At 48.3% G+C, this 24,702-nt stretch overlaps 1 protein-coding gene across 6 annotated transcripts; it reads left to right on the forward strand.

Annotated features, from left to right (window-relative positions):
* The first annotated feature begins 1,623 nt into the window (after positions 1–1,623).
* Dpp3 (dipeptidyl peptidase 3) lies at positions 1,624–24,260 on the forward strand. 6 transcript variants are annotated; one of them, XR_002397379.2, is made up of 19 exons: positions 1,624–1,753; positions 2,881–3,155; positions 5,272–5,361; positions 5,931–6,068; positions 6,606–6,680; positions 7,315–7,408; positions 9,908–10,038; positions 10,143–10,273; positions 10,344–10,402; positions 11,303–11,497; positions 11,699–11,811; positions 12,137–12,229; positions 13,276–13,338; positions 13,417–13,541; positions 13,634–13,754; positions 15,245–15,424; positions 21,694–21,856; positions 22,363–22,722; positions 23,701–24,260. XR_002397379.2 is itself a non-coding variant. In XM_004852299.4 (18 exons), the coding sequence occupies exons 2-18, from the start codon at positions 2,886–2,888 to the stop codon at positions 23,871–23,873; spliced, it is 2,214 nt and encodes a 737-aa protein (XP_004852356.1). In that variant the 5' UTR covers positions 1,624–1,753; positions 2,881–2,885; the 3' UTR covers positions 23,874–24,260. The 6 variants fall into 6 exon arrangements, 4 of the variants coding, with proteins under 4 accessions (XP_004852356.1, XP_087061507.1, XP_087061506.1 ...); XR_015448938.1 differs by lacking the exon at positions 23,701–24,260 and having other exon boundaries at positions 21,792–21,856; positions 22,363–22,463; positions 22,556–22,713; XM_004852299.4 differs by lacking the exon at positions 22,363–22,722.
* The last annotated feature ends 442 nt before the right edge of the window (positions 24,261–24,702 follow it).

Genomic DNA, 24,702 nt, shown 5'->3' on the forward strand with positions numbered 1-24,702 from the left:
AAGAGCTAAGGTGGAGACTGTCCTGACTCCAATGAGTAAACTGCCTCAAAGAGTGAGAGAGAAGGAGGAGGAGAAAAGAGAGAATATGAGAATGAACAGTGGGACAGTGCCAGGTCAGATAAGACTAAGGCCCCAATTCAGGGACCCCTGAAGACATGCTGCATGACCTTAGGGATGTCAGTGAAGCTCGGCCATTTCCAGGAGATCCTCTGGCAAGTTCTGGCAAAAGGCCTCAGTAAGTCCTCATATTACTGGAAGTCATAAAAATAGGATGGTGCAGGGCTAGGGATTTAGCTCAGTGGTGCCACACCTGCCTCGCAAGTGCAAGGTCCTGAGTTCCATCCCCAGTACTGAAAAAAAAAAAAAAAGGATGGTGCAGCTTGGGTGGAGGATCTACAGCTTGCCTTAGCTGCCCCTGGTGGTAATGGACAGCTCCACTTTCTACGTTAATTTCAACTTCACCTGAGTCCCTCAACTTTATACCAATTTTAATGAAACAGGGACAGAAAAGAAGGTGACATTCCCAAGGGCACAGACCCCTTTCTTGAACTCACCCTTACAATGATAGTCATCAGAGCCAACAACTAGTAGCATTGTGCACAGCAGGGCCTTGGGCACCTTCGTAAATGAGGAACTGGCATGGCAAGGACAGTGGGAATTTCAGTTCCCAAACACCCCATCACCACCCCTAGGGACAGTCGTGCCCAGCCAACAGTCACTGAAGCCTATAATATTTTGGAATGGATCCAATTAGTTCGGTTTTCCAATCGACGAAGCCAAGACTGGAAGAGTAAAGTGACGCACAGAAGAGCAAAACAGCCAGTAGGTGACAGAGGCCAGATTTGCCCCTAAGCGACCTGGCTGTGCCTCCAGTCTGACAAGACCCTCGCCATGCTCCCCGCTCGGCCTATCCCGGAAGCAGGCACTTCCAAGTGCCGTACCCAGATGGCCCCGACTTGTAGGAGGGGAATTCAGGACCGCCTCGGTCCCGGGGTGCATTTCGGGGGACGCAAGGAACTTTCTCATCTATCGGACACCTGGCAAGCACCAAAAGCCACCAGCTCCTCCTTGCCCTCGCCCCTGTGCGCTAGGGAAACTGAGGCTTGAAAATGTTTAGCGGCCTCCCCCACTCTCCGGGCGAGTCGCCGGCGGCACAGTGAAGCACTGGGGGCGTTTCTATGCGTCCTCTTGAGGGTAGGACTTCGGCCCGGCCGCAGCCTGTTTTTCCGTAACCTTGATTCGAGCACTGAGTACTCTGCTGTCTCCGAAGAATCTCCATCCCAGACCCAGGGAGAACCACGCTATTTCCATTGTGCAGGTTCCCACCTGCAACGCTGAGTTTGGGATGCAGGGGTGAAACTCCCAAGAGCGGAGTTTGGCCTGTCGTGTGGTGAGGTCCCGACTGCTCCATCCATGACACAAGCCAGCCTTGTCCAGACTCGGGGACCTTGTCAGTCCCATCTGCCTGAACCAGGACACGGCCAAGGCACCGATATGCTGGGCTCCGCGCAAGCGTAGCCAGGGGACAAAAGGCCAAGGCCTTGGGGACCCAGCCATTCTCCACACGTAGCGCCAGCGGGACGTGAGCTGCAGGGTGGGAGGAGCGCAATTCCGCTTGTCTATTGGCTGGAGTCACCGCCCGTCTGGGTCCTGGTGCCAGGCAATTGGCTAATGGGGGCGGGGATTGCTGAGCCCCAATGAATGGAATAGCCGGAAGCAGGAAGTGAGTTTGCGAACAGAGCAGCAGCTGCAGGTGAGGCGCGGCGTCGCGTTTCAGGGTCACAGTGTGTCATTTTCAGGGAATTAGAGAGAGGCTGGGCCGAGCGCAAGATCATTTCCTTTCTGCTCACTCTCCAGAACCTTTTCACATCTCTCTCGGCCCCGAGGCCAAGGAGCGTTCAGGGCAGCAAAGAGTTAACACTTCTTTCAGAACCCGAGGGATGGTGCTATTGGGGAAAGGCCTCGGGAGTCGGGGCCGAGGGCCAGGAGACGACCTTCCTTTTTGGTCAGGGAGGGAGGAGTGGCGAATGCTGTGGCTTGGGGGACTCCCGGGTCCCAGCGAGGCTGTGAGAACTTTGGTCAAAGTTGCTTGGGCTGGCCAAGTCTCAAATTCCCTATCTGTAAAATGGGTTGTGGATTTCTGTGGCTCCCCTGGTCGAGAGCAAGGAGAAAGCAAGGAGAATGGAAGACTGAAGAAAAGGTAGTTAGAAAGATGAGAATGTGACGATGGCCGGTAGCCTTAGGGAGAAAAAGAACACAAGGAAGAGCCTTACTGAGGTGGGTACATCCAGTCTAAGGCTGACCTTATCTAATTTGCATACTCGCCTGTTGAGGTTGGGGAAATGGTCATCCTTTTTACCGAGAGAAGAAGACAGGTACAGAAAAGTAAAGTAATTGTTTTGATTTTTAGAAATCTGGTACTGGGTCAGGGTTGGAACTAGGGGCTTCCAGCTGAAATCCTGGCCCTCTCCTCTTGTAAACAGTGGTAGGGTGTTGAATAGTTCTGGACTAAGAGGTCAGAGAAGGAGGTGGGGAGTTAGAGCTAGGAGTCTAAAAATAAGAATTTCAGCTACTGCCCTCCCCATTGTGTGATTAGGCAAGACTACTGGCTGGCCTCAGCTTCCCTATCTGTAGTACTAGATTGTTGGATTCAGCCTTAAAGCTGAAGGGACCAAATATGGTTCACTGGTGTACTTTGTAATCTTGTTGGTGAGTTGCCTAGCCTTCTCCGAGTCTCAGCATATCTGGTGAATAGGTACCACAGTATTACCTTCCTCCAGGACTTTTGGAAGGATGAAACGAGCACACAAGAGTTTGGGCCAGGTGTGCAATCGGTGCTTGCTAAGTGATGGCTGTGATGATAGTGATGGTTTCCTGCAGGGCCCATGGCGGATACCCAGTACATCCTACCCAATGACATTGGTGTGTCTAGCCTGGACTGCCGTGAGGCCTTCCGCCTGCTGTCACCTACAGAGCGCCTTTATGCCCACCACCTGTCACGGGCTGCGTGGTATGGAGGCCTGGCAGTGCTGCTGCAGACCTCCCCTGAGGCCCCCTACATCTATGCCTTGCTCAGTCGCCTCTTCCGTGCCCAGGATCCTGACCAACTTCGCCAACATGCCCTGGCTGAGGGCCTCACAGAGGAGGAGTATCAGGTCAGTTTGCTCAGGACAACACTCATTTCCTGAGTGGGTTCTGGGTATGGGGGACAGGGATGCAGAGGCACCAGTCTCTCATTCTTGGAATAGGTGAAGGATTAGACCAAAGGTTATAAACTCAGGAACTTCCTTTTCCAGAGCTCCAGTCTTTTCATCTCTGGGTTTTCTGTACCTCTTAGTGTTGTAATGACCCACTTAGAACAGTGCCTTCTTCAAGATAAATAGCAGCTTCGGTGATTGTAACAGATATTCAGGGAGTCAGGATAGGAATGAAGAGGGAGGCCTGAGTCCTGGACCCATGGTCTACCACATTGCATGACCCTGGGCAGAACGTTCTGCCCGTCTCCTAGTTTTTGTTGTGTATCTGTTGGCCAAGTAATACATAAATTCTTAGTGCATTGTAGCAGTGCAAAAAGACACATGAAAAAACACAAAGACTCAGTGCCTCTCCAGGGGTGACCACTGTGGCTGGTGTGGTATATACACTTTTCATTTCCCTGTCTATTGCATACCTATACCTGTACATGCAGTATGTCAGGTCCTTATTTTTCCCTTGAACATAAATGAGATCGTGTTCTTCTCTGTCCTTCTTGTTTCATTGAGGCTATGTCTTTAGAGAACTTCCATCGGGTACATATTAATCCACCTCATCCTTTTTTATTGGCTGTGAAACATTCCATGGCAGTGTACACTATAATCAATCTACTCTTTTTTTTAATTACTGTTGTATATTTAAGTTGTCCCTGATTTTTCTTCAAACAGTATTACAGTGAGAATACTTGTGCACATGTGTGAGTAGGATCTATTTCTAGAAGTAGAATTGCTGGAATGAAGGCTCTGTAGTATTTACAGTGAACTGATTCTATTATCTTCAAAAAAAGCTTCAAGTTATATTTTCACTAAGACTGTATGAGAATATGGCCTGATTTTCTATATGTGTAATAAGGGGATTGAATCTCTGAGATGAGGTACTATTTCTTCTACCTCTTTTGAACTTTGGATAATCACTTCCTAATTTCAGGCCTTGGACTACTTAGTAAAAGAGCTAATTTCTGTGGAAATCCTTTTTTGTGTGTGTGTGTGGAAGTTCTTATAAATTGAAAGGTACTACACAAATGTTGTTATTATTATTTATTTATTTATTTATTTTTGAAACAGGGTCTTGCTGTGTAGTTCAGGCTGGCCTGGAACTGGAACTCACTATGTAGTCCAGTCTGGCCTCGAACTTGTGGTGATGTTCCTGCTTCAGCCTCCCAAGTTCTAGGATGACAGGTGTGCAGCAGAATGCCCAGTGAATGTTAACTGTTTTTAGTGCAAATCTTTTGATTACTAGTAGCAGAAACCCAGCTTAAAGTGGCTTAAGTGAAAAAGAGAATTATTGGTTCACGTAATTGAAAATCTAGGACTAGTAGAGGCTTCAGGTACTGCTGGATTCAGGGCTCAGTGCTACCATAGAGATGCCATCTTCAACTCAGCTTTGCTTTCTTCCTTGCAGTAAGGGAACTTCACGGATTCTAGGCCTGATGGTGTTGACCACCTTGAGCCTTATGCTCATCCTTTTGGCCAGGGAAGGTGATTTCTCTGACTGGCCAAACTACCTTACATGCCTATCCCCAGAGCTGGGGAAAAGGAAATCTCTACACCCCTCCTAAAGGGAACATTGAGGTCTTCTTACCAGAGGAAGGGAGACTAGATTTGGGGCTAGCAAAAGCCATAGCATGATTAAAGCTCCCTAGCTCTAACATTTCATCCTTCTGATGCCAGCTGCTGACCGGCTAGTGGCTGATGATAGGCTTCCAAGAGGAGGTCATGTTGGAACTAAGCCTTAAAGAACATAAAAGCCACAGGTGGCTGAGAGGGTACTGAGGGTAGAAGAAACAAAGGTGGGTGAATGCCTGGGTGTGTTTGCGAACTCCTGAGACCAGTTTGGCTAGAAAGTAAGGATGTGAAAATAACTTAGGATCTGGGGCCTCCCAGAACCCAGGTCCTGCCCCTAGATTTCCCAGCCTCACCCATACTGGTTCTCCCCAGCATTCTTGTCCCAGGTGAAACCTTCCCCAGGGTGGGGGAAACTGTGCTTGCCAGGTGTCTAATGATGCCACCTCCCCCTCAGGCATTCCTGGTCTATGCTGCTGGGGTCTACTCCAACATGGGCAACTACAAGTCCTTTGGTGACACCAAGTTTGTTCCCAACCTGCCCAAGGTGAGCTAAGGGAGGGTTGGGGAAGGTGGGGAGCAGAGGAGCAGGGGTGTGGGCGTGGGGAAGGCAGCAGGAGCCCCAGCAGAGTCAGGGTTGCTGAGCACAGCCTTGGCCCTGTCACTGCCACACTGTGTGACTGCGGAGATCACCCAGCCTCACCAGCTGCTGTAGACTCATATAAAGGAAAAGGGCAGCCCTTCCAGACGTGCTGATCTGAGGATCAAGCAGGGCAGGGTGTGGAATGTGAATTATTAAGCACTTGTAAGAAAGGGAGCAGTTGGTCATCACAAGGTCCCTCCTAAGGGCCATGGGGCTCGAGTCTGGTAGGGCAGGTGGAGCTTGTATACTAAGGCTTCTCAGACTGTACTGCCTATAAGTATTACCTATAACGTCAGAATGCAGCATCTGATTTGGCAGGGCCTGAGGTTTGACACTTCTTAGGCCCTACCGGTACTGTTGGTCCCTGGACTACATGCTGTGTTCTTAGACTGTGGGTGAAAGGCTTGGGAGTGAAGGAAGCTCTGGAAGGCAAGTTTGGGGGTACCCGGCCAATGATCTTCTTATCCCTGCAGGAGAAGCTGGAGCGTGTGATCCTGGGAAGTAAGGCCATGCAGCAGCACCCAGAAGAGGTCAGGGGCCTCTGGCAAACCTGCGGAGAGCTTATGTTCTCTCTGGAGCCCAGGCTTCGGCACCTTGGCCTGGGGAAGGAGGTGAGACCCCCCAAGTGCTTGGAGTGAGGTTGTCCTTCCAGGCCCCCTGGTACAGAGGGAAGGGCAGCTGATGAGGAAGCAGTGGGCTCTGCCTCCCACTCTTGAAGCAGAGGTGCTCTCCATTAAGTCTCAGTTTTGTCATCTGTAAAATGGGAAGCAGGCTAGGGGAATGGTTTTGAAATGTCCTCCTGATCTGGCCTCCCAGGATGCTGTGTGCAGTAGGAGAGGAGGAGAAAAGAGCTGGGAGGTAGGGCACTGAGGAAAGGATGTGGGGAAGGAGAGTGCCCAGGCTTCCCCCTGCTTCTGGAGGCTGCTTGGGCTCTGTGTGAGGAGGACATGGCAAGCCTTAGGGGCTTAGCCTTAGGCCCAAGATCAGTGTTTTACAACTTTCTCCCCTGAACAGAGGTGGAGGGGTGGAGGCTGCTGGGCAGAGGTGCAGGAAGCCTGGAAAGGAATCTACCTGCCTTCTGTGCAGATACTGTCAGCCCCTGGCCTCAGCAGCTTACTCTTTCCCACTTCCCCTCTCTTTCCTGACAGGGAATCACCACCTACTTCTCTGGGGATTGTACCATGGAAGATGCCAAACTGGCCCAAGACTTTCTGGACTCCCAGGTTTTGGGACTGGGGACTCAGGGCGGTTGTGTAATGGACCTCCTTGTCCCAACTTCCTCACTGCTGACACCTGCTCATGAGTCTCATCTTGTGCCCAGAGACATGGGCATCTTGGGTCTTTGAGATGGAAAAGACTTTGGGAATTCTTGTCTACAAGGTCAGCCTAGCACAAACTAAGATGTGACATATATGTCCCAGGTGTACCAGGGATAGAGCCCCTCTACCCACCAGATTATAGGGCCTGATGACAGCCAGGACAGGCAGGATTGGGCAGAACATCAGAGCCACACTTCCAGGCTAGGGCTCTGGAGCCTGTGTGCTGCTCAGCTGCTCACCAGCTGTGTGGCCCTGATCCATGTCTGTGAAATGGTTCCTGCCTTGGGTAGCCCTAGGTTGGCCAAGGTCATGCAGCGCCTGGTATCATTGAGTCCATGTTTATGAGTTAGTGCTCAGCATACAGAGCAAAGCAGGCCAGTCAGCCCCAGCCACCCACATCTGCTCCCCCTCCCAGCCGGCTTGGGAAGGTCCATGGAGACCCTTGTCTGCTCTGCCATCCTGCTGCCCCATCTCCCATGCCCTTGCCCACTCCAGACCTCACTCCCCCAAACCCCTCCTCCCCTGATCTTTTTTCCAGAACCTCAGTGCCTACAACACGCGTCTCTTCAAGGAAGTGGACCAAGAAGGGAAGCCCTGCTACGAGGTGCGGCTGGCTTCTGTACTCAGTGGAGGTGGGTCAGGCCCTATTCTCCCTCCTAGCATCTTCCACAGACCACAGGCCACTGCAGAGGCCTGGCTCTCCCAGCTCTCCCAGGTGTTTCTGCTTAAAGCCTGGGAGTGGCTCTAGTCTATTCGGGCTCCTCTGTTATCTGTAGACCAGTCCTCATGGGTGGACCAGGATGAGTCTCTGGCTCTTTCTGGTCTCAAGCCCCTTGGGAGCCAGGGGACAAGCACAGCCCCTCCCAAACCACCTGGACTGGGCATGGTAGCATTGGAAGATATGAGGTGAGGGCCAAGGGACACAGTATGGATGGAAACCTTTCTTTACCTGCCCACATTCCCTCAAGCCCTGGCCTCATAGGTTCATAGCCCCCAGCTCAGACTTTGTGCTCCAGCTGTGCCCTACAGCTTCCATTTCCCACGTCCTCTCTCCAGGCCTTCACACAGCCTCTGACCCCTTCTCACCCAGGACCCCTTCTCACCCAGAACCCCTCCATCCCCTCCATGTTTACGTATTCATCCAGACAACTCCTCCTCATCCCCAGGCCAAGTGAGAAAGTCATCTTTTTTTTTCGGTACTAAGGATTGAACTCAGGACCTTGTGCTTGCAAGGCAAGCAGTGGCACCACTGAGCTGCACAGGGTCTGGATAGGACAGTGATTAAGTGGTAAAGCATTTGCATAGCATTCACGAGGTCTGGGGCTCAATCCCAAGCAGTGTAGTAAAAAAAAAGCATGGCTCCAAAGTCAGGCTGCCTGGGTATATTGCTTATCTATGGCTGTATGACAGACACCCACAAAATATAGGGATACAAACCACCTTTTCATGCTCACAGCCTCTGTGGGTCAGGAAGTTGGATAGAGCACATAGTAGGAACAACTGGTCCTTGGCTGAAAATGTCTGAACCTTGGATGGAAGGACTAGGTGGAGAGGCCTGGGGTCACTCAAAAGTTCATATGTAGACATTAGCCATAGGCTTTGACCTCAGCTGGAAGTGTCCACCAAAATGCCTCCTGTGGCATCTTCATACTGCTCATAGTGGCTTAGCTCCAAGAGCTAAATGGCTAAGTGTCCCTGGAGAGCCACTCAACCTCACTTCTGCCATAGTCATAAGCCTGCAGTCAACCGTGGTCCAAAAATATTGAAGGGGGGGCTGGGGATTTAGCTCAGTGGCACCACACCTGCCTCAAAAGCGCAAGGTCTTGAGTCTGATTCCCAGTACCAAAAAAAAATGCTGAAGGAGAAATTGCCAGATGTAAACCATTCATTAGTGTATTTTAATTAATTAATTAATTTATTTATTTTATTTTTGCAGTACTAGGGATTAAACCCAAGGCTTTTTCACTGAGTTACCTCCCCGACTGCATTTAAAAAATTTTTAAATTTGAGACAAGATCTCACTAAGTTGCCCAGGCTGGGCCTGAACTTTTTTTTTTTTTTGGTATCGGGATCGAACTTGGGTCGTTGCGCTTGCAAGGCAGGCGGCGGAACCACTGAGCTAAATCCCCGGCCCCTGGGCTTGAACTTTTAATCCTCCTTCCTCAGCCTCCCAGAGTGCTTGGATTTCAGAAGTGTGCCACCACACCTGGCTCCATTTTTTTTAATAACTCATTGTAATATATTGTTATAATTGTTCCATTTTTTATTAGTTATTGCTGTTAACCACTTACTGTGCCTAATTTATAAACTGGGTCTCTATGCATAGGAAGTAATGTAGCAGACACAGGATTCAGTACTATCCTTGGTTTCAGATATCTGCTGGGGGTTTGGGGCTATATCTCCCACGGACGGGGGGAAAAGCTATATATTTTGTTGATTAGAGACAGCAAGCAGAACATAGCAGTGTATTGTATCCCATTGCTTCTGTAGCAGATTACCATGAATTTAGTGGTTGAAACACCACATATTTATTTCTCACAGTTCTGGAGGTCCAGAGTTTAAATTCAAGGTGGCAGCTGGACTGTGCTCCTTCTGGAGCCTTCAGAGGGATGTTTCCTTGCCTTTCCAGCTTTTCAAAGGCTGTCTGCATTCCTTGGCTGGTGGTCTCTTCCTCCCTTCACCCCAGCTTCTTCTGAGATCAGAGCTTCTACTCCCCAGTTATCCTGTTGTCTACTCATAAGGACCATGATGACTACTTTTGGGTTGTGTGTTGTTGTTTTTAAGTACAGCCTCCTCCACTAGGTTTGAATCTCTGCTCTGCCACTTGCTATCCATGTGACCTTAGAGAACAAACTTACTTAGCCTCTAGGTACCTTCTTTTCCCCATCTGTAAAAGGGAGATACAGTAATTTCCCCCCACCTTCCAGGGTTGGTATGAGGTTTAAAGGAGTTAACACATGTAAAACATTTAGAATGTTGTGTTGTGTGATTTTTTAAAAATGAGTGTTTATATTAATTTCTGTTGATAGTAGGGAGCCATTAAAGATCTTAAAGTAAGAGTGTGCCATGGTGGAAAGCCTGCTAAGGTGCCTTGCCCTGGCCTTTTCCCTGAGCCAGCCCTCTTTCCTCAGACACTGCTCCAGTCTCCGAAGTGACTTCCAAGCTGAAGAGCTACGAATTTCAAGGGAACCATTTCCGGGTGACCCGGGGGGACTATGCTCCCATCCTTCAGAAGGTGGTAGAGCACCTGGAGAAAGCCAAGGTGGGACTGGCTGAGGGGTGTGGGCTCAGGACTCCTCTGGGCAGCAAATGGGGCTTGGGAATGGGAAGGTGGCCCAAGGCTGACGAGCCCTGCTCACCCACCAGGCTTACGCAGCCAACAGCCACCAGGAGCAGATGCTGGCCCAGTATGTGGAGAGTTTCACCCAAGGTTCCATCGAGGCCCACAAGAAGGGCTCCCGTTTCTGGATCCAGGACAAAGGCCCCATCGTAGAGAGGTGAGGTGCTAGCCTTCACCTGCCACTGCTTCTGCCCATCCTCCTCCATCTCTGCCCTTCTCTCCCCCAGTTACATCGGGTTCATCGAGAGTTACCGTGATCCCTTTGGTTCCCGAGGAGAGTTTGAAGGTACCTTCTGGGGGTAAGGGGAGGTCAGGTCAGAATCCCTTCTCCCCAGGACCATGTTCATGCTCTTACATGTCCCCTAGAGTTCTCTCCTCCCTCCTTCCCTCCCCTTCCCTACAGTAATAACAATAATAACAGCCATAGAAAACAAATATTATTTATCCCATCCCATACTATTTCACAAAGCTACCTATATTGTCTATATCAACTTGTTTAGATGTTACCATCCTATGAAGATTTTTATCTGTTGGTGGGTGACTAAGTCCAGGAACATCATGGGGCTTTAATACTTAGCTATGCTGGTTCTGGTGTCTGGTCAGACAGACAGATGAACATTCTAAGGCCAGCTTTGCCCATCCCTGGTTCTGTGGCCTTGGGCCTAGTAACCAACCTCTGAGCATCATGGGGCACTGCACTGCTGCACCTGGTGGCTAGAGCAGACACCATGACAGTGAACCTGACTTGGCAGCTGTCATCCCAGGCTGGTGGCAGGCTGCCTTGGCCTTTGTCCCCATGGGACCCACCTTCTTAAGGCAGGGCCTTCAGCCTGAGGATTCAGACTTGGCTATGCCTACCCTCATCTTACCCAGCCCCAGACATGGAGCTGCCAAAGCCAGGGATTAGCCTGGGAGGAAGGGAGGCACCAGCAGCCCACTAGGGCACGCATCTGAGCCATGGATCCAGGCCCAGGGGCTTGAGGGGGACAAGAGTTCCCATACACACAGCTCTGCTACCTGATCCCATAGGCCCAGGCGTGGGTCACTGTTGTCCCCATCTGTCAGCTCAGGGCCACTGCACACAGCAGGCATTTAAAACACAGGTGGTGTCCGGAGGGGTTGAGTAGGGTGGTGTGGGATTCCCTCCCTGGATCAGGGCAAGCCACAACCCCTCCCTTCCCCACAGGCTTTGTGGCCATGGTGAACAAGGCCATGAGTGCAAAGTTTGAGCGGCTGGTAGCAAGTGCAGAACAGCTGCTGAAGGAACTGCCCTGGCCCCCAGCCTTTGAGAAGGATAAGTTCCTTACCCCAGACTTCACCTCCCTGGATGTCCTCACCTTCGCAGGCTCTGGCATCCCTGCTGGCATCAACATCCCCAACTGTAAGTTTCCTCGGTATCCCCTGAACCTCCAGGAATCACCCTCCAACACACACCATGACAATGAACCTGACTCAGCAGTTGTCATCCCAGGCTGGTGGCAGACTGTCCTGCTCCATTCACCCTCCTAGCTTGCGCCTCCTGCTGTCTGTGACCTTTGACCTTTGCCTTTGTCCTCTGGTCCCCTCCTGCTTTCTCTTCCAGATGATGACCTGAGGCAGACAGAAGGCTTTAAGAATGTGTCACTGGGGAACGTGCTGGCAGTTGCCTATGCCACTCAGCGGGAGAAGCTGACATTCCTGGAGGAGGAGGACAAAGTGGGTACCGGCAGCCCAAGGGTCTAGCCTTAGTGATCTGGGAAGGCTGACAGCTCAGACCTGTGGCAAGAACAGAGCATAGCTTCAGTCCTGGCTTGGCCACTTCCTGGCTGTGTGACCATGTGCCCCTATGAACCTCTATTTCCTCACTGGTCACATGTTGAGGCTGTCCCTCCCCACCCAGGTCCTAGCAAGAATGACCTGGGCTACGTGCCCACTTGCCATAAACACCATGATGGCCCTTCAGCCTGGGGATACAGAGGCCACTAGAGAGTGGGTAGCTGCTGCAAGACAGCAGACAGCAGCTCTCCCCTTGTCTTCACAGGACCTGTACACCCGTTGGAAGGGGCCCTCCTTTGACGTGCAGGTGGGGCTTCATGAGCTGCTGGGCCATGGCAGTGGCAAGCTCTTTGCGCAGGTGAGACAAATCAGGTCAGCCCAGTCCCACATGAAGTGAAGGGAAAGGCAAACAGCCTTGCCGGCAGGCTAAGAGAACTTAAGGCCCCCAGCACGGAGCCACAGAAATGAGATGACAAGGGGCTGGCCAGGCCTATAAGAGACAGTGTGGTTCTGGGTTGAGTCTGCTCCATGGGTGGGCAACTTCCCTGGATGGGGCAGCACAGAGCAGAGCGGGCCTGGGAAGTCAGGAGCATGTGGAAAGCAGCTGATGGGGCCGTCCAGGCTTTCTGCATGTCAGGGCATCAGACAACTTGGCTCCTGTCACCAAGCCTCTATCAATCCATCCATATAACAGTGTTCCTGACCTACCATATGGGCTGTTGGGAGGAATAAAAATGAAGATGGATAGGATGCCCTGGTACATAGTGGCCTCTCAGCAAACCAGTGTGTTAAGAGGCAGTGTACACAGAGGTCATGTGCCCCAATTCCAGTTTCCTCATCTATGAAGTGGGGTAATAATAGAGCCTTTCTTGGATGACCTAAATGGACAAAGTGAAGATGAAATGGACAATGCCTGAAAGATACTTGGCCTGGGGCAGGATGGTGGGGATGGTGCGGAGGCCTCCAGCAGTAGCTTGGAAGAGTGCCAGAAAGCATGTGGAAAGAAGTAGCTAGGCTCCCTGGTGCTCCCATTGGAGCATCTTTGATCAAGGTCTGGAGATCCTGGGTCTGGGTCTTCACACAGCATCCCAAGGTCCCTCCTGTCTGGCTCCCAGTTTCCCTCTGTGCAGTAGGGAGAGTGGGTAATGCCCCCATTTCTGGAAATCAGGATTCTAGGTGTGGGGATGGGTTCCTGTACCTCCAAGAGCCCCAAGGCTCTGAGGAGGCAGCCATTATCCCAGGCCTCAGGGTTGTAGGCAACAGGAGGGCAGTGGGCCTGCTGCTTCTGCCATCCACTTGCTGTTCCACACATCCTTTCTAAGCCACTCCTTGACCTAGGACTCTGGGGCTCAGGGATCCTCTCCTTCATTGGCCCCATGTTCATGATGACCCTTTTCCCCACAGGATGAGAAAGGAGTGTTCAACTTTGACCCAGAAACAGTGATCAACCCAGAGACTGGAGAGCAGGTGGGGATAGCTTCCATGGTACTCAGGTGTCGAGAGGGTGGGCAAAATGGGGCCTGATTCCTCGGTCTCCTCTCCCAGATTCAGAGCTGGTACCGGAGTGGGGAGACGTGGGACAGCAAGTTCAGCACCATTGCCTCCAGCTATGAAGAGTGCCGGGCTGAGAGTGTGGGCCTCTATCTCTGCCTCAACCCCCAAGTGCTGGAGTAGGAGCAGCAGGCGTGGAGGGGTGGGGACAGGGTGTCACCCAGGAGGGCAGAGCCACCCTAATCATCCCTGTTGACTGCCTCTCCCCCAGGATCTTTGGCTTCCAGGGTGCTGATGCAGAAGATGTGATATATGTGAACTGGCTCAACATGGTTCGGGCAGGACTACTGGCTCTTGAGTTCTACACCCCAGAGGCCTCCAACTGGCGACAGGTAGGGCTGGGTAGAGCCCTCAGGAGGCTGGAGGGATTCTGGGTGCTGGGATGGGACAACTGTGCCTCTAAGGCAGATGAAATGGTTTAATCCCAGACTCCATCACTAGTACAATATCATGTTCCTGCTCTGAGAGCATCAGTGTCCCTGATTGTAAAATGGGAGTAATAATCTCTCCCTGGCTAGCCTTTCGGGTGAATCAGGTCAGGTGATTTTGGTGCCACTTTTTTTTTTCTTCTTTTTGGTACCGGGGATCGAACGCAGGACCTTGGCCTTGAGAGGCAGGTGCTGTGCCACTGAGCTAAACCCCCTGCTGGTGGGTACTCTTATTATCCTCACTTTAGAGATAAGGAAAGTGAGAGAAAGAGATTAATTAACTTCCTGGTAAGACAGAGTCAGGATTCAAATCTACACAACCAGCCTCTAAAACCACTGGACTCAACCACTGAGTTATAATATGTGCTTATGAATCGCTTCTTGGCCTTTTGGCTAAGATCAAGTGTAATATGTGGTTATGAAAGTATGGTTTATGTCATCCAAAGAATATACATTTTAGTCAGGCATGGTGGGCACGTGCCTGTAATCCCACACCTGGGAGGCTGAGGCAAGAGAATCACAAGTTCAAGTCCAGCCTGAGTGAATTAACAAGACCTTGTCTCAAAATTTTAAAAAGGCTAGGGGGCTAGGGGCATAGCGCAGGATAAAGGCCCTGGGTTCAATCCCTAGTACTCAAGGTAAAACAAAAGCCCCCCCCCCCAAAAAAAACCAGAACCATACACTCAAAAAAAAAGAATACACATTTTAGTTTCTGGAAACTTAGGTCTGTGTCCTGGCTCTTCCTTTACCATCTGTTTGACCCTAAGCAAGTACTTCACTTATCTGGGCCTCTTTTTGTCATCTGTAAAATGCATAGTCACATTGTTGAGCACCAACAAGCCTGGAGAAGAGAGCTGGCCATGGTGCTGCATACCTGGAATCCCAGCTACTCTGGAGGTTGAGGCAGAAGGATCACAAGTTTGGACTCAGCCTGGGCAACTTAGCAAGACCCCATCTCAAAAAATAAAAAAGGGACTGGGGATGTAGCTTAGTGGTAAACATGCAGCTAGCATGTGTGAGGTGCTACATCCAATCCTCAGAACCACACATATGGAAAAGAAAAAAGATTAGAAAAGAAAAAAACCTCTGAGTTTTGGTGGTGAAGGCCTTTGGGTGTAGCTGCGGCCTGGAGCAGGGGGACATGGTGGGTGACATGAGGAAATCCAAGGCACCTGGAAATGGCCTCCCTGTCCCCCAGAGCAGCCTGCCCTCCCTATGAGCAGAGGTGAGAGGAACAATTTGAGGGGAGAGGGATAGGCAGAAGAGAACCCATGGGGTGGAGGAGAATAAAATGACAGTAATAACTGACAGTTAGTGAATATATACAATATATCAGACCATGGATCAACGCTGGCTGCTGGTTGTAAATGACTCCTTTCTCCTGGGCCTGGCAGGCCCACATGCAGGCCCGGTTTGTGATCCTGAGGGTCTTGCTGGAGGCTGGCGAGGGACTGGTTACCGTCACTCCTACCACAGGCTCGGATGGGCGCCCAGATGCTCGAGTCCGCCTAGACCGAAACAAGATCCGGTTGGTGGGCAGGCCCGCCCTGGAGCGGTTCCTCCGGAGGCTCCAGGTAAGTGAAGGTCTCTCCCCTTGGACTCTCCCAGTGCTTGCCCCATCTCCCACTCTATATTAACATGTGCTTACGATTAGTCCCTTTGTTGGGCCTGGGGATTTATCTCAGTGGTTCCACCGCCTGCTGCACAAGCACAAAGTCCCTAGTTCAATCCCTGGTACCAAAAACAAAACAAAACAAAATGATTAGATCCTTTACTCATTTAGCAAGTGCTTAGAGCAAGTGTTTTCAAGTGCTAGGTCCCGAGTTTCTCAGATGGTAGTGAGGGAAGGTAGACAAAACACATGCAAACAGTAGATGAATAAGACACATTCATAGTGCATGCCTGTAATATCCACACTTTGGAGGCTGAGGTAGGAGAATCTCAAGTTTAAGTCTTGCTTGGGCGACTTAGACTTTGTCTCAAAATTAAAAATTAAAAAGGGCTGTGGAAGGGCCGGGGATTTAGCTTAGTGGTTTCGCCGCCTGCTGCACAAGCGTAAGGACCCAAGTTCGATCCCCGGTACCAAAAAAAATAAAAGGGGCTGTGGATATATCAGTTTGAAGGCCTTGGGTTCAATCCCTAGTACTATACCTTCAGATCATGGTAAGAGCTGTACAGACAGTAGGATACAATGGTAAATGAGATTGGAAAAGAAAGGAAGAGCTACCTTTGCCTGTATGGTCAAAGTGTAGTTCCTGAACCAGCAGTGTCACATCATCCAGAAGCGGGTTACAAATGCACATTCTTCCCAGGCTTCTAGAATCAGAATCTGTGAGGGCTGGAACCCAGGAATCTGCCTGTTCACCAGCACTTGAGGGATTCTAGTGCTTGTTAGACTTTAACCACTAAGAAGCTGCTCTTTTCTGTACAATACCTCCACCAGACTAGAATCCTGTTGGTCCTATAGAAATCCTGGCCTTTAATTCACAAATCATAAATTATGATTTATGATACATGATTTTTGAAAATCATGAATCACAATATCTCTTTGTGATTTTCCTCCTACCTATTTCCAAAAAGGATTTAAGGCATTTTTAAAAAATCAAAGACATATGTTTAACATTAAAGTAAAATAAAATTAGAAATTAGCAGCCAAGAATATAACCCTGTAGTAGAGCACATGCTTAGCATGTGAACCCCTGGGTTTGATCCCCAAGGCCACCAAAAAACAAAATTAGAAATTAAAACATCCCTAGATGGCAAAATATAATGTCTGGGATAGAAAAAAAACATTAGTAGGAAAAGTAGTTAGTAGTTTAGTTAGTAGTTTAGTTAGTAGAAGTGGAGCGATTTTGTGAGAGATGACAACAGGTGAAACTAGTGTAGGACATGTGGGAACTTTGCAACTTTTTTCTTTTTTTGGTACCGGGGATCAAACTCGGGTCCTTGCGCTTGCGCAGCAGGCGGTGAAACCACTGAGCTAAATCCCTGGCCCGCAACTTTTTTATAAATCTAAAATTATTCCAAGGTAATAACAAACCAGAAGGTTAACTGCAAATGACCAAAGGAAAAAAAAAAAAAGAGAGAGAGAGAAAATTCCCAAATTATTAGATCTATTAACCGCTAGGCCAGACTGAATTAAATCTAAGCATTGAGGTAACACAAAGCTTTCTGGATGCCCCTGCTTGGGGGACTGTTGGGCCCTTTGGGTCTCAGTACAGCATAGTTTTCAGTTTCCTCAGGAATAATTTTATGGAAATTATAGAATATGGAATCATTTTGGATATGGCTATTTGTGTATTACCCCCCAGCAACAGCTAAGAACACAACCATGGAACAGCAAGTAGGGAAAGACTTCAGCCAGGGGTCCCAAATGCAGCCATATTTTTGGCCCACCTTGTATTATAAAAATTGGCAAAGAGGGCCGGGGATTTAGCTCAGTGGTTTAGCCGCCTGCTGCACAAGCGCAAGGACCCAAGTTCAATCCCCAGTACCAAAAATAAATAAAAATAAATAAATAAATAAATAAATAAATAAATAAAAATTGGCAAAGTCTGGGTATCAGTCTTTATTTCTGGTTTCATAGAAGGTCAACAACAGACCGAATTTCCACGTGACTAATTGTCAGGAACTGAATAGTAGCCAGTGTTGGGACATAGCATGGGCTCTCTAGTTTGCCTGGGTCCTCAGTCAGCCTACTCATGGATTCTGTATCCATGAATTCAGCCAAGCACACGTTAAAAATATTCAGGGTGAGCAGGCACTGGCAGTAATCCCAGCATTCTAGGAGGCTGATGCAGGAGGATTGCAAGTTCAAGGCCAGCCTGGGCAACTTAGGGACTTAGCAAGAGCCTATCTCAAAATAAAAAACAAAAGGACTGGGATGTAGCTCAATGTGAAGCCCCTAGGGGTGGGGATTTTAGTTCAGTGGTTTCACTGCCTGCTGCGCAAGCGCAAGGACCCAAGTTCGATCCCGGTACCAAAAAAAAAAATCAATGTGAAGGCCCTGAATTCAATCCCCAGCACTACCCTAAAAAAGAAAAAATATTTGGGGAATTTATTTTGTGTATTGAACACGTACAGTCTCTTTTCTTGTCACTATTTCTTTATCAGTGTTTTTAAAGGCATGGTGGTGGCTCACACCTGTAATCCCAGCACTTGAGAGGCTGAGGCAGCAGGATCACTGAGTTTGAGGCCAGCCTGGGCTACATAGTAAGTTCAAGGCCAACCTGGACTACATAGTGAGATCCTGTCTCAAAAAACAAAACAAAACACAATGTAGTTTTTAACATTTACATTCTCTTTGTTATTATAAGTAACCTAGATTAAAATATAGTAGAATGTATGTGTCGTTATATTCAAATATCTTATGTAGGGCCCTTGAGCATGCATGAATTTTAGTATCTGCAGGGGGTTCTGGAACAATCCCCCAGAGACTGTACCTGCCTGAGTTGCTGGTTTGAGTCACATTACAGTGTACCTGGCTCCTATTGGCAGCTGTGTTGCCAGTATACTGTTTGAATTCTTGGGGTCTGAAATGTCTCAATAAGCATGAATTCAGCACCTCATGGGTATTAAGTATTATCAGAAAGAAAAAAAGGTGACATGTCCTTTTTAGCCCTTCTCTAGGAGTTCCCAGTTAGTTTTATTTGTTCCACTGCAAGGAAAAGTCATTCTGTCTCTTAAGTCTAAGTAGATGGAGTCTTTTTCTTTTTTTTGGTATTGGGGATCAAACTTGGGTCCATGCACTTGCAAGGCAGGTGGAGGAACTACTGAGCTAAATCCCCAACCCCAGTAGATGGGACTCTTATCTGGATGGAGCCCTAGGTTCAAGTCCTACTTTGCCACTTGGAAATGGGCAAAATGAACAAAGATGAGATGCACAAAATATTAGATCTTTGGCAAAGAACCATATAGAGCTCCTTGAAATAAACTAGATAATCACTGAAATTTAAAAAGGCAGGTTAACTAATAGGCAGGATAAACAGGTTTTTTGTTTGTTTTAGAGACAGGGTCTCATTATGTAGTTCAGGCTGGACTTGAGCTCACTGTGTAGCCCAGGCTGGCCTCGAATTCGTGGCAATCCTCTTGCCTCAGCCTCCCAAGTGCTGGGATTACACATGTGTACCACCATGCCCAGCTTTGCATAGGTTTTATATTCAGCTGATAAATTATACAGCTTGTAACAGCTTCCTGGCAGTGACAACCTCCTTACAAAATATGCCTCTTGCAAAGATCTTCATCCCTCTCCAGAAGAGGAGGAGAGGAAACACAAGAGCCTGCTGCAGAGCCCCAGTTCCTACTTCATGGATGTGAAATGCTTAGGATGCTATAGAATGACCACGGTCTTTAGCCACACACAAACAGTTTCGTGTGTTGGCTGCTCCATTGTCCTCTTCCAGCCTACAGGAAGGAAAGCGAGATTTACAGAAGGGTGGTCCTTGAAGTGGGAAACATAAATTCTGGATTAAATAAATACATTCTGCACTTCCTTGCAGTCTATAATCAGTTCTAGAATGTATTCTGGATTTAAAAAAAAATCACAGAAAAAAATTACAAAAATTTTAATAGAGGCTAGGAGGAAGGAGAGTGTGAGAAGGTCTAATGTATGACTAACTGAAGCTCCAAAAGAAGATGAGAGAAAAATGGTAGGAAAGGGGATATGAGGAGAGACTGGCTGAGAATATTCTAGAACTGATTATAGACTGCAAGGAAGTGCAGACCCCAAGAAGAACAAGTGAAACCCCTACCTAGAAACATCATAGAGTGATACCAAACACAAAAGACAAAATGCTAAAAGCAGCCAAACACATTACCTAAAATAGGTGATAATTAGACTGAGAACTGACAAAGATACAGAGGAAGCCAGACAACAGTGAGATGACATCTGGAAGGTGCTGAGAGTAAGTAGCTGTCAGTACCCTGTACTGAGCTTTTAACAAGAGCAATGAATCAGCTGGGGGCACGGCTCAGTGGTAGAGCACTTGCCTGGCGTATACAAGACCCTGGGTTCCATTCCTACTCCAGGAGAAGCAGAGAGGGGAGGGAGAGGATTAGACTTTTTTGTTGTTTGTTTTTTGGGTTATTTTTGCTTGTTTGTTTGGTTTTGTTGTTGTTGTTAGGCAGGGTCTCACTATGTAGTTCAGGCTGGCCTTGAACTCATGGCAATCCTCCTGCCTCATCCTCCTGAGTGCTGCAATTACAGGCATGTGGGATTAAAAACATTGTTAGACAAACAAAAGCAGTTTGTCATTAACAAACCCTGTAACAAAACCTCTACAGGATATAATTTAAGGGATAAACCTTCACCAGACCTACAAGGATATTCAGAGCAGCATTTCAACAGAAGACACAGATTAGGTCTGTGGCTGTGGACAGTAGTAGAGCTTGTACTTAGCATGCAGGAGGCCCCAGGTTTAATCCCCGGCACCACTTACAGAACCAAAATAACCATGAATTATCCATAAACAGTAGAAGAAATTAAGTTGTAGTGCTTTTATGAGTGGAATATGATACAGCAGTGATGAGGAACTGTAGTTGCTGTGTTAGCACAGATGAATCTCAGACACAATTCAAGCAAAAAAAGCAAATCAATGTATACAGTTCAAAAGAGGCAAAACTTGTTAGAAGTGGTGATGTACACCTGTAATCCCAGCACTCTGGGAGACTAAGGCAGAAGATTGCAAGTCCAAGCCCTGCCTAGGCAACTTAGTGATTTCATAAGACTCTATTTCAAAGTAAAAAATAAAGAACAGCTGGGGTGTAACTCAGTGTGAAGGCCCTGGGTTCAATAGCCAGTATTACCCTCCCCCCCAAAAACCCAGAAAAACTTAAAATATCAAGTGATCCAGAGTAAAACTCAGAAAGCAAGGAAACTGCTCAGAATTGAAAACTGATTTGCTCAGATGGGGATGCCATCTGAGACTAACTCTTACATGGGCTACTGAGAGCATGGTGGGGGGGGAGTGTCTTTGATTATCTTTTATGACAGACATACTATTTTTTTTGGTACTGGGGATGGAACTCAGGACCTGGTGCTTACGAGGCAGGCGCAGTGCCACTGAGCTAAATCCCTGGCCCAAACATACTATTTTTTGTGCATATGAAATGTTTTTTAAAAAGAGTAAATGTGATGGCTGCCTTATCTACACATCAAATGAACATTCAGTTCAGTTCATTTGCAGTGAGCTAAACACTTGATCTGCATTTCTTCCTCATTCAGCACAACAGTGAGAAAGCAGATTGTATTCCCATTTTGAGATAAGCTCAGAGTGGTTTAGTAAATGATCCAAGGTTATACACCCTATGACAGAGAAGCATTTTGAAGACTGCCTTTTTTTTTTTTTGGTAAGGTGGATTGAACTCGGGACCTTGTGCTTTCGAAGCAGGTGGCAGAACCACTGAGCTAAATCCCCGGCCCCAAGACTGCCTTTGAGACTGGATAATTTATAAAGATCAGAAATGTATTTCTCACAGTGCCAGGGGCTGGGAAGCCTAGGATCCAGGCATCAGCAGGTTCAGTGTCTGAGGAGGGCCACTCTCCTCTTCCAAGGTGGCACCTGGAGAGAAGGTACACTTCATCTTTGTATGGTGGAAGGTGGTTGAAGCCTTTTTTAACAGGACCTAATCCCATTCACAAAGAAGGAACCCTCTTGACCTAGTCCCCACCTCTTAATAGCATTACATAAGCTACTAAGTCTAAACACCTGAATTTTGGAGGAGACACATTCAAGCCATAGCCCAGAGGACCCTTTGGGGCTGAGCACAATCAGCTGTGGCCCCTGGCAGAGCCCTGTGTATACAAGGTAGGTGCTCACCCTATACACTTTTCCTGTTCCTTCAGGTAATGAAATCCACAGGGGATGTGGCCGGAGGGCGGGCCCTGTATGAAGGGTATGCAGCAGTCACTGATGCTCCCCCTGAGTGCTTCCTCACCCTCAGGGACACAGTGCTGCTGCGCAAGGAATCACGGAAGCTCATTGTACAACCCAACACTCACCTGGAAGGTAATGGGATGGGAAGTTTGATGGGGACTATTCAGGGCCTTTGGAGCACAAAGGATGCCCTTGGACCAAAACCTTAGCATTTACCACTGCCACCACCATTCACAGGGTCATGCTGGTTGTCAACAGAAGGGTTGAAGGAGGCCAGCAGAGTAGGGGTTCATCAGGCAGCCAGACCAGAAACTGGAGAATCCTAGCTATCAGGTGCCCTGGCATGAGGTCAGTCCAGGCAATAAGCTGGGACTCAGCAGGCCAAGTGGAACCCAAAGGAATATTGGACTCTACAGTGTTCACAATGGAGATCAGCCCCACCATCCCTGTCCTTTCTCAGTGACAAGTCCATTTCCAGAAGCTTGGACCAGGCCGCATGGCGCTTGTATCTTGTGTACCTTTCCGTTTCTCCAGCCCACTGAGCTGTCTTCACTTCTGTAACCTTTGGACATGCTATTCCCTCTGCTTGGCATGAGCATCTCACAGATTGTGCCTGTCTGGTCCTTCTTGTCATTCAGGTCTCTGTTAAATTGTACTTCCTGAGAGATGCATCCGCAAGCAACTCCAAACCGGCTCTACATTTTGCTTCTCCTTGGCACAGGACAGCAGAGGAGTAAAGGTGCAAGCATAAAGTGCTTCCCCTTAACTCTTTCTCTATTCTTCAGTTTCCACTTGGCTACTTTCTTGCCTGTCTTGTCTCCATGATTGTAGGGACAGCATACCAGGAACAACAGACCTTGCCGCAGCACAGGGCCTGTCACACAGCAGCTGCTCCATGTAGTCAAATGAGTAAATGAAGAAATCCTGCCAGCTCCATGGATAATACCACCATTGCTTTGATATGTCTGGGCCTGTGTGAGCCAGTGGGGGGTGGAGAGGTAAATGGGACCCAGAATTTTACAGCCCCATTAGAAATGATATGACATAGAAATAATAATCATACAAGAGAAGCATTAATGAGGCCCAAAAGATACAGTGCTCTGGGTGCTTAGGAGAAGGAAGATCTAGAGAGGAAGTGATGATTAAGCTAAACTGAAGAAAAAGTGGAATTTTCAGTAATGATAATGATGGTGATGATAGCTAATTTTTGGGGACTTCCAAATAACAAGAATTTGGTAAAAAATTTTCCATAATTACCTCCTAACTACCAAGTGAGGGATAGTTATCCCCATTTTTCGTCTGGAAACAGAGACGCAAAAGGGCTGCATATATGCCTATGGTCATAGAGCTAGTAGGGGACAGAGGACTTGAACTTGAGCCATCTGAACCCAAAATCTGTGCTCTTAACTACTGTACACTTTGCAGTGCCACAGACCATCAGGTGCTGTGAGTAGGTAGAGCAGTTGAAGTGTGGCAGAAGAGAATGCTTCCTGTGAGTACTCATGGGACCCTCAGAACAGGCCCCTTTAACAGATGAAATAATCAAGTGAATAATGATGTTGCTGGTGGCAGCTAGCATTTGTTCAGCACTGGGTCAGTGCATTGGTATATGTAATCACCATAGTTCCTTGAGAGGTACTATGCTTACTCCTACTTTACAGATGAGAAAACTGAGTCTCATAGATGCTGGAAAACTTGCCCATGTTTAGACAGAGAAGAAGCAAGTACTGGACTGTAAATTCCAGGAGGCCAAGGATTGTATTTGTTTCATTTAAGAAGACACGGGATGTAAATCTTTATTTTAGTGACAGCCAGACAGGGTGGGGAGTAGACTGGGTTTGCAGAGTGATTGTAAGGACTAAGATAACTAACCTAAACAGTGAACAGAGTTTGGGACACAAAAGCTCAGTAAGAACCAGTTGTTCTATGATTACGTTGTTACGATTTAACTTCCCTCTTTGCTCTCCATAACCCAGGCTCAGAAGTGCAGCTTCTTGAGTACGAGGCCTCAGCAGCTGGACTCATCAAATCTTTCTCTGAGCGATTCCCAGAGGATGGGCCTGAGTTGGAGGCGGTTCTCACCCAGCTGGCCACTGCTGATGCCCAATTCTGGAAGAGCTCCAGTGAGGCCCAGTCTAGCCAAGCTTGAGGATTTGTGTGACTCCTCCCTCTACTCCACCAAACCAGGATTGTGTGTGGCCCTCCATTGTGTAATCAAGGGGTTAGGGGAGGGGCAGGAGCTGGGACTTTGGTGCTACCTCAGCTAAGGTTGGTAACACTTAACCCTTCCATTTGTCCACACTTTTATCAAGTGCTTTGCCTCAGTTATTTGATCTGTGCTGCCATCTATGGAGTAGACACTACTGGGCTCCTTATCTGGTTTCCCAGATGAGGAAATGGCTGTTCTGAGAAATGACTGATCTATATCCTGCAGGTGGTATGTGACTTGAGTTGGGGCTCAAAATGTTCTCACCAAATCCACTGCTCTTCATGTATCACTTTTATAACTAGAAAAATAAATGTTAGAAACAACTACCATCTTTGCAATGTGCATGATTCCTTGCTTTTGCTGCCTATAGGGCAGTGTGATCAAGGCCCTGGGGAGGGAGTTTTGCCAACATCACCTCCCCTCTGTTCACAACAGGATTTTTACATCACAGCACAATTTTTGCAACCCTCCTTTGTTGCATTTCTAGCATTTAAAAATATTCCCAGGAGGGCCGGGGTTTTAGCTCAGTGGCGCCACACCAGCCTCACAAGCGCAAGGTCCTGAGTTTGATCTCCCTTACGGGGCGCGGGCGGGGGAATTCAGGAGCCTAAAAACCAGAAACACTCATGGGCCGGGGATCTAGCTCAGTGGTTTCGCCACCTGCCTCGCAAGCGCAAGGACCCGAGTTCGATCCCCAGTACCAAAAAAAAAAGTAAAACCAGAAACAATCAGCTTCTGTCAGCATCTGCCATATTGCCCCCTAACCCTC

The sequence above is a fragment of the Heterocephalus glaber genome, unplaced genomic scaffold, assembly GCF_053883595.1.
Source record: "Heterocephalus glaber isolate CG9 unplaced genomic scaffold, H.glaber_assembly_v1.0 deba00000594, whole genome shotgun sequence".
Taxonomy (NCBI): Eukaryota; Metazoa; Chordata; class Mammalia; order Rodentia; family Bathyergidae; genus Heterocephalus; species Heterocephalus glaber.

What these genes read in the sequence shown, in the direction of transcription:
- Dpp3 (XM_004852299.4), top strand. Translation starts at nt 2,886, where the DNA reads ATGGCGGATACCCAGTACATCCTACCCAATGACATTGGTGTGTCTAGC. An exon ending in GGCTTCTGTACTCAGTGGAG is followed by an intron (nt 7,409 to 9,907) that starts GTGGGTCAGGCC and finishes CTCTTTCCTCAG; the next exon opens with ACACTGCTCCAGTCTCCGAA. An exon ending in GGTTCCTCCGGAGGCTCCAG is followed by an intron (nt 15,425 to 21,693) that starts GTAAGTGAAGGT and finishes CTGTTCCTTCAG; the next exon opens with GTAATGAAATCCACAGGGGA.